The sequence below is a fragment of the Poromitra crassiceps genome (genome assembly GCF_964638095.1).
Source record: "Poromitra crassiceps genome assembly, chromosome: 19".
NCBI lineage: Eukaryota > Metazoa > Chordata > Actinopteri > Beryciformes > Melamphaidae > Poromitra > Poromitra crassiceps.
In genome coordinates, this window is record NC_139646.1 from 16,197,651 (window position 1) to 16,207,650 (window position 10,000).

Sequence of the window (10,000 nt, forward strand, 5' to 3'; positions counted from 1 at the left end):
TTCCTGCAGCTTCCACGCCGGATCCGAATCCCCATTGATCTCCTGCTCGGCCGTTCTTAGCCACACTGACACAGCAGCTTCTTTTTATAGGGTTCATCAGTATACGGAATAAAACGAGGAGGGAAAGAGGATGGCGGCAAGCAGAGAAGGAGGAGAGGAGACAAGGCCCAAGGGCATACTGGGGAGGTGGAGGCACCAGCCCAGAGCAGACAGCAGTGAGTGGGTGCTTACTTATAGGACAGGGCGATGAAGAAGTGTGCGATTTTTATGTCTGATTTGCACGTTGGTGAGTTTAGTGCAATGGTGGCCCAGCCCTGAGGTCACGACATGCTGCTCGTGCACTGGAATCCAAAGTTAATGTCGAGCTGAAATGAAAAATTTCTTTTTTAACTATTTTAGATCCCATCCCCGGTCATAGAGTGCACCTATTTAACAATAGCTGGGTTTCCATCCAAAGGTATCGCAAATTTTAATCAAATTTTCAGAAAGTCGGCAAAAGAAAATGCAAAATAATGCGCGTTTCCATCCGCTGCTGTTATGCGAATTATAGAGCTGTCAATCACCTCGTGTTTGAGGCTGCCTGAGCTGCTGATCAGCTGCTAGACCCGATATACAGCTCTATAAAACACATCTAACGTTATTCATTTGAAGTTTCTTGATGATCTACAAGTAGACAAAGGTACCATAATGCAATTCCTGGATTACCAGGATTACCTCGACAAGCATAACGTTATAATCCACGGAGCATGCAGATAGTAAGTGAATGCAATTTCACTCAATTCTAGAAGAGAGTCGCCTTAAATTTAATATCCCAGTCTTCTTCTGTTTACCACGGCGGGTATTGTGCTGCGTAGCCTATTTACCATTATTTACCGTGTGTAGCCCTATTGCCCTACACGGCATGTCATGTTTTGCAGTGATCAAGGCAAACTGTTTTTTTTGAATGGAGAGACAACAGAATATCGCTTAAACTGTTTCCACTGCACATATGGCATTTTCCTTTTATCGATAGACCCGACTTTTCCACCTCCCTCAAGCGTGAAAACTTTTTTGCGACATTTGGAGGTTTTTGCAGTGTTTCCACTTGTTTTTTTATGCGCAAATTGAAATTTCGCATAAAAACAGGTGGATGGAAACCCGACTAAAGTATGCCAAAAGAAGTAGTAGCTCGAGGGGTAAGCCTGCCTGCTCTGGTAACGGGGGAGATGAGGTGGGGGGGGGGGGGGGGGGGGAGTACTGTAGTCCTTCACAACTGAATGGAGGCTAACATTAGCGAGGTGAGGCTAGCATACTAATCGTCGCTGTCAGACTCCATACTGGTTTGTACTGACGCTAGTGAGGCACCCACTTTTAACTATTCAAACTCGCCAAGCATTTTGTCACGTCTCTCTAGCGGCCTGTTGTCCAATCAAAGTGCTCCCAGTCTCTGGTCCCTCAACGTTTAACTCGGAAATACGTCAAGATAAGGAGGTTAAATAGTCTGGAATGCCATTTTCATGGATTTTCATGGACTTTAGGATGAATCTAGGTGTTTACAGTTGGCTGTGAGGTCAAAAAGAGTCGATAACTGCCACATCTGTGTATATAGTATGCCCGTCTAATCATTTCTACGTGTGTGCTTGTGGCACCTTGTTAAAGACCCAGATCTCCCCGTTGACGGTGGGTCGAGGGACACCGTGGCCGTTGTAGTGAAAGAGGACGCGCTCCTCCTTGGCGTTGCGGCGCAGCGACGTGCACAGCTTCTTCACCTCGTCCACCGTGGGGTCCAGACTCTGCTTGTAACGTGCCTGAGCCGGGGGAAGAGACAGCAACAACATGTCAGCAAGATTGTTTACGTTTTCATGTCATGTTAGACGAGTAGGAAAGAGTGCAGTTTGTCAAATGAAAAAGGGTATGTGGTTATTTTCCCATACAATTATTGTGCGGCCCTCCCAGGTAAGTTGACGGCCCGTCAGTTTGGCTGCCGTGATGCTGCCAAGCGCCAAAAGTGTTTTTACTGAACTACAATGATCATAATTCATTGAACTTACAATGTGACGCATTCTGTGCAACTTTCGAGGTGCGGTTTTGACTGTGCCGGCACAAAGTGAATAGGGAGACTGTGAAATGTAGCCTGGATAATCAGATGGAAGTATGATCGTCAGCTAATGTTGCAAAATGCCATTAGGTTTGACTAGATTGAGAGACATTAGTGGCTGAAAATGTATGAGTTACTGGGCTCGTTAAATGAAACGTCAATAACAAGTCGTCAATAACACCCCTCCCGATGCCTGCCAACCTGTGGGAAACACTGACAGATGTGACTTACTTATTGTGACCATATAGACTACAGAAGCATGTCAAATCAAGTAATAACCTCTGATTGCGTATGCTTTACAGTGACTTTATAGTGAACATGAACAGCATAGAGGGGTTGCTTGGCACAACATGAAGCAGCAATGCAAAAAGGCATTATTTAGCATGCATGCATACAGAGAATTCAAATGTTCAATACATTTGATTTTCAATCAATCATAATTAAATTAGAGCCCGACCGATATATCGGTCCACCGATATATATCGGTATCGGCCGATGTGTTGGCCGATATGCAGATATTTTTTTATTTAGTATTTTTTAAGTTATAGACAGCATGTTGTGTATATTTGATCTTTTTTCTTAACTCAAGTTATATTTTATATTTGTTCTATTTGTGCTTTTGTATTTCTAGTTATTTATAATTATTAAATTCCCAGTTCAGTTTACAGTTTCATTGCATTGATGTAATTTTGGACAATAAAGTTTATTGATAAGCTGTAAAATATCCTCCCTACATTACATATCTCAAGCCATGTCAAGTCATATCTTTGTCGAGTGTTTGATATTTGAGGGATCATTGCAAAAACATTGTGTAATATAATGTGTATACCGGTAATATAAGAATATCGGCCGATATATCGATGTCAGAAATGTTTTACTCCCTAATATCGGCATCGGCATCGGCTTCAAAAATCCAGTATCGGTCGGGCACTAAATTAAATAATATAATTACCGTATTACATGTTATTCTTCTGCCAAACCACATTTTAAGTGGCAGTATGAGTGCCGATTCCTGGTCAAAGCTTCCATATTTACAGTATATGCAGTCACAGGCAACATTGCATTTATTGGTTATTGTACAACAACTTTGAATGTGATTCAGCCAATCAGAACTGAGGACCAGGACTATTCGTTTAGTAAGAAGCGAGAAGATGGTGGCAAGAAACAGCAACAAGTGCCTTCTCAAAAACACAACTCAAATGCTAGGTTCAGCTTCAATCAGTCGATGTGAGTGATTGTGGCACTCTTATATTCTGATCAATAAGACCAGCAATATACACCTAAAAGGGACCACAGATATGATATGATTTAACATATTAGCACTTTGATAACCAGTTGAAAACCAGAGAGGCAGTCGACAAAAACGATATCTGCGTGATTTCAAACTCTGCATGAAACAACAACCACCTGCGAGCTACACACTGAAAATGGCAAGTTAAAAAAATTTTTTTTACCGTTTTATGTGGTATTTTCTTTTACGGAGATGTAGCCATTTGTTCCACCAAAATAAGTTCCGCCCAACGCTATTTTGCAACAGCACTGTCACCGCCTCCTGTGCGCTTCGTGCCGCCCTAGAAGATTGTGATTGGTTTAAAGAAATGCAAAGAAGGCAGAGTTTTTTCCCCCCTTTACAAGAATGATAGTAGGTTGAGCCAGACCTTTGTCCAGCGGTGGCATAGCGCTAATGTGGAGATGGGTCTGGTAAGTGAGACTATAACAAAGTCAAAGTTTCTACCACTAATCATGCCTGCAAATCCACAGAGAGGGAGAAAGCAGAGCAGACCAAGCCTTACTTCTTTATTCATCATGTCAGACCTAAATGATGCAGCACCTACGGATACATCAGCCAGGATCGGTGAGGTTCATATGAATCCAACAAGTAGCAGAAAAGGGAGAGGTAGAGAGAAGGTGGTGGCAGAAAACCTAGAGAAGCACATCATGTTCAAATTGGGCTACATGGCCACGGGGGGGTTGTCCTACTGGTTTTCATTATGCATTTCTTTATGCTACGTGCGTCAGTGGCCTTCCGACGAGAGAAACACCCAACGGTGAAATACATAAACAAGACTTACCGCTGCTTCTTTTAATTAGAGACATTCTATGGTGGACAATTAGCAAAGAGTCACGACGACCCACTTCTCTGAGTGCAATGAAACTCACTCTTAGGCCTTCTGTGACGCACATGCTGGCTGTTTTTTAGCTGAGCACTCCAACAATTAGTCAAAGTCAATTCCCCTAATTTGTCAGTGTGGATTTTCACACACACACACACACACACACACACACACACACACATACACAAATATATATACACTAGGCATGCCTACGGCCTCGCCCGTAGTTCAGCCTCGCCTGCCCTATTGGCGCGGGGGGTGTGTGTGTTGCTCACTAAATGTTATTGCATCAGTGATGTCACAATGCCTCCGTGTGTGTGTGTGTGCCCCATTATGACATCACTGATCAATCTTGTCACAATGCCTCCTTGTGTGTGTGTGTGTGTGTGTGTGACATCACTGATCAGTCTTGTCACAATGCCTCCTTGTGTGTGTGCGCCCTTATGACATCACTTTTGACATAATCACTGATGACATCATCACTGATGACATCACATCATTAGCTAATTAGCCTAATTAGAAAATCCGGCTCCGTCAGGTCACACGCACGGGTGCCCTTTACACACCCTGAAGGTTTCAACTCGATCGCACGTAAAACGGCATAGCTGTGGCCGAGCTGTTTGTCTGTTGAAACAGACAAACAAACAAAGTCCACATACTCAATTGTATTTCATACATTTTTTCCCAGGTTATATGCAAGAAAGATGTGTACTGTTAAGTCAAACTGACCAGCATGCCATACAGAGGAAAAGAAGACATCTCTTTCTCTGATTCAAGTTAGCTGAAAATACAACTAAACCGGCAAAAACTTTCCAAAAACATCTCAAAACAAAGTCTGGGAATGTTTCAAAGTAACCCAACAATACAGCAGAGTGTAACCTCTGCAAAACAGAATGACATTCCAGCACTTAAACATTTAAAACTCAAGTATCCTGGAGCCACATCTGAAGCAGACACATCTGAAGCAGACACATCTGAAGCAGACACATCTGAAGCAGACAGCAGTTGGTGAGTATTTCTGTTACCTGATGACTATCACTGACGGAGCACCTTGAATATGTGCTGATAGCTCTGGAAAGATACAGTTGTAAATTCACGTGTGCCCTCTCACCTCTACACACAGAGAATGCATGCCATTTGCCAGGCCATGACATTACTGAATGTTGCTGTCTCTCTCTTCACTCCTCCCCTTATTCCTCTCTCTCTCTCTGTCCTGTCCCCTTCTCCTCTCTCTTGTTCAGTTCAGATTGTACAAAAGAAACAGAGAGACACGGTTATAAATGAATATATAAAACTTTAACTGCTATATCTGAATTATATGGCACACCATCACTCCTCATGAGTGTAAAAGAAAACTGATTAAATCCCATCCCAAAACCTATGAGTTATATTTAATCAAAGGTTGTGCCTCTATATATTTCATTATCTCATTGGGGTGGTGTGGGGGGGGTGCATCCTCTGTGTGACAGCGAGCAACAGGATTTATGGAAACTTTGGTCTTAATTTTGAGGGAGACAAAATGCTACACACGCACCTTTAATTTGTGGGTAAATCAGCAAGTTTAACATTTCTGCGTGTGAATCTTACGCAGGCTGGTGATGGTATATGGTGCGTGAAAAACAACGAAATAGAGTAAAGTACTGGTTCTGTTGTAGGTTTTAAAAAGGAGCTCAAAACGTACCTCTATTGGAAGGCTTTTAGCTAAATGATCTTTTATTTTGCGTTTTAACCCCATGCAAGTTTTTACTCTTATTTTGTTATTAACTTTTATTATTATTATGTTACTATTATTATGTACCAATAATTGGTTTTAAGGTATTTTCTTTTATGTTGTGGTTTTATTTGCTCTTATTTTAATATTTTTGCATGTAAAGCACAAGGTGCTATCCACCTTATTTTTGAATGTCCCACTGTAAAAAATAATTGTGGGTACAAGGTCCGGTTTAACGTGACTCATTGTTGCAGCTTGCCATTTCCTTTGTTATACTCGGCTGCAGACCCGAATTATAAACCGGAAACTGGAGTATGTTATAAAAGTTATAAATATAGTCACGTTATAAACAACTAACCAACGCTGGGGGTCCGTATGGAAACAGTGTTACTCGAAATGGTTAAAAGTTAAATCAATTTGGTCATTCAGTGGCGTTTTACTGCCATGTAAAGTAACTATTACACTAGACGCTAGCATTAGCCACAGTAGCCGACTACCCAAAAATGCATTACATTATCCCAGCACCCGAACGACACAGCTGTAGAGCAGAATGGCTCTGCTGTAAAATCCTCATAGACGTTTTTTTTGTCAAGTTAAAACCATAGACTGTAAAACAGTCTATTACACCTGAAATAAGGTGGATACAAATAAAAGTTTATTGTTATTGTTATTGTTATTATTATTATTATATAGCGCCGTTTCTCGAAATAGGTATGGCAGTACCTTTTCAGTGCAGGTACATTGTGCAACACGGCCACACAGATCATCGACACAGGCTGTAATGGTGCATGTACTGTCAACACAAGCATATCCAGCATTGACTGGGTCTATTGTAGCTTTACTCTTGGCCAAAGTAGCCATAATTGAGCTGCGGAATTTATATGTTTGGGCAATGCTAACGAAACAGGCTGCGACGATACTGAAAGGCTTGCTTTGAGGAAGAAAATGAATACATGCTCATTGTTAATAGCAGCCAACCTTGTCGTCGCTCAACCACCGAGGCCGGGCCACAAACAATGAAACCTTGCACCGTCCTGGAGCAGAGACACCACACTTTAGTTCCAGCCTAACTGGATGAGTTTGAGCAGAGACACCACACTTTAGTTCCAGCTAACTGGATGAGTTTTAAAGTGAAGTGAGAAGACGCCTTGATAGTGGAGCTGGCAGACTGATTCAATTTGGGTATAATCACATGGGGGCGTCTGAATGCCGAGACTGAGGCTCAGCGTTGGTCCTGATGATATCAAGCGGTGTCTGAGCGGGATAATGGTGTTACTGAGGGTCCTCCTGCAGTGATGCAGGTGTAGCGTCTGAAATCAGAGCTTGTATGGGAAACGGGGGGGTGGGGATGGGTGGAGGGATATGACTTATAACTGTCAGAATATTGTGGAAGAGGGAGGTGTGTGACTTGAGGAAAGAGAGAGAGAGAGAGAGAGAGAGAGAGAGAGAGAGAGAGAGAGAGAGAGAGAAGACGGACGCTTTATCTGCATGTATTTGTTATTTTCTGATGAATCTCAATCATATTTAGATCCTTTGGCACGGCTGCTCATTAACATTCATGACACTAAAGCACATTCAATTGAACTGGCATAGAGAGAGAGAGACATTCATATGTATGAGAGAGAGAGAGATGCACCTAGGAGATTAAATTTAATATAATTAATTTTAATTGTAATATCCCAATCAGAATTGTATGGGGGGGTGGGGTATGAGTGTTTGTGTGTGAGTTACCCAAGAAGGTGACCGGGCAGGAGAGATGGAGGGAGAGACAGAAAGAGATTAACGGAGAGAGAAACTTTTCCTCCTAACTGTACACATGTTGGCCTGAAGGGGGAGCCCCGGCACCCTGCGGGGACCCTCTCCCTCCAGGCAGTACAAACTGCAGCTGTCTGCCTCCCTCACCTCCCTCATCCCTTCTTTAGCCCACACCTCCCACTGTAAAACACCTCCATTATATCCGTCTAGGCCACAGGGAGCAAACTCTTTGAACGCTGTGTTTTGTGCGGGCTCACTGCCGTCACCATTCATCATCCTCATCGTGTCACATCCAAAGAACAGGTGACCTTTCCAAAGTACAGTACCGTAAGCATTCACGATGCAATCACAATAAGTCTGTTAAGCGCTAAGAAGGGGAGGCTGTGGCTGTCTGTCACTCACAACATTTTGGACAACAAAACTGGCAACGCCCCCAGCGACAGGAAGCAAACAACTCGAGACAGCAAATCCAGCAACACGTTGCAATCAGTGAAAAAGTGTACTACTTATATCGTAGTGGATCAACCTTTAAGAACATTGTGTTCGTCTACGAGCACAAACGGTTGGTAGAGTTTGGTTAACAACAACAACAACAACAACAACAGTTTCTTTCTTGAGGGTATGTGTATGAGGGGTTAAATACCTAGTTGGAGCTCAGTTTGGACAACCCAGGCCTTTTTTTTCCACTGACTAAATTAGCTGACTTGAAAATAAGCATTTTGTTTATTTACTTATTTACTAATTTTGAATTATCATGGAACAAATAAAAAGCAATATGAAAACATGTATTCAACTTAAAGTAGAGACCATCTTGCGATGCGATCACACGAATATGGGCCAGGGGGTGTAAATTGTGTGGGGTGGGCGGCCCCCTCGCTCAGATCACGGCCATTTTCGAACTCGACCTTCATTTGATGTCAACTACAGAACTGTAAAGTTTTGTGACTGCATCGGTTTTGCAAAATCTGTCCACAGACAGACAATACAACATATACCGTATGCTGAATCCAAATCCTCTCAACTCGTGGATTTCAGACGTACTTACCGTGTCGTTATATAAGCCGCGGCACTGATAGACAGGCCTTTATTTATATACAATATATATGCTATACACTAGGGGTGTCACGATACACTCAGTTCACGATACGATACGATACACGATACTGGGTTCACGATAACGATACGATATTTTAACAATATTTTTTTGCGATCGATTTGTAAGTTGAGGGGGCATCCTCCATGCTAATTTGAGTAATTTCACGCACGCACGCACGCACACACGCACACACACACACACACACACACGGTTTCGTTTTTCCCTAAGCCAATTTACAGTATAGTAATCTAGAAAATGGGAAATGCAACCACAAAATACATTTCCTGCAGAACATATTGTTGCCTGTTGTCACATAGCAGCAACACAACATGGGTGTCAGAATGATCATACAATCATATCATATATGCGCAGTATGATCTCCAGGTAAAAAGCATTGCAAATCTGCGTGTAATAAATATAGGCCTATTTTATTTTCAAGGATCAGTGCCAGTGAATATTTGTTGACAACTTCACTGTGCCTCTCGTATGAATAAAACGCATGCTTTTCATCATCATTTTTGTGAAAAAGGCTTTCAAGTTGCCAGACTGGAAACACAAAAAGGACGCGTTGTTTGGATGGCAGAGACAGCTGCAGCCACTTGTTGTCAAGGACAGGAAATGAATAAAGGTGACCTCTGTCCTCCTCGTCACCACCGCTGTATCAACACTTCAGCACCAACCAACACCGGGCTTGTTAAGATGGAACGTACACGCAAAAGTAACAGGCAGCCAGAGAGACACAGGTAGAGAGAGACAGGCAGAGGAGAGAGGAGAGCCAGGCAGAGGTGAGAGGAGAGCCAGGCAGAGGAGAGAGGAGAGACAGGCAGAGGAGAGAGGAGAGACAGGCAGAGGAGAGAGGAGAGAGAGGCAGAGGAGAGAGGAGAGCCAGGAAGAGGAGAGAGGAGAGCCAGGCAGAGGAGAGAGGAGAGCCAGGCAGAGGAGAGAGGAGAGACAGGCAGAGGAGAGAGGAGAGACAGGCAGAGGAGAGAGGAGAGACAGGCAGAGGAGAGAGGAGAGCCAGGCAGAGGAGAGAGGAGAGCCAGGCAGAGGAGAGAGGAGAGACAGGCAGAGGAGAGAGGAGAGCCAGGCAGAGGAGAGAGGAGAGCCAGGCAGAGGAGAGAGGAGAGCCAGGCAGACGAGAGAGGAGAGACAGGCAGAGGAGAGAGGAGAGCCAGGCAGAGGAGAGAGGAGAGACAGGCAGAGGAGAGAGGAGAGCCAGGCAGAGGAGAGAGGAGAGACAGGCAGAG

General features: G+C 43.4%; 1 protein-coding gene across 1 annotated transcript in view; it reads right to left on the reverse strand.

Moving 5' to 3' along the window:
• The window catches only part of rptor (regulatory associated protein of MTOR, complex 1), a 225,792-nt gene that overhangs the window by 140,821 nt on the left and 74,971 nt on the right, over positions 1 to 10,000 (reverse strand). The window contains exon 5 of the mRNA XM_083656294.1: positions 1,629 to 1,787. Coding sequence (XP_083512420.1) covers positions 1,629 to 1,787 — 159 coding nt within the window. The remainder of the gene's footprint in view (positions 1 to 1,628; positions 1,788 to 10,000) is intronic.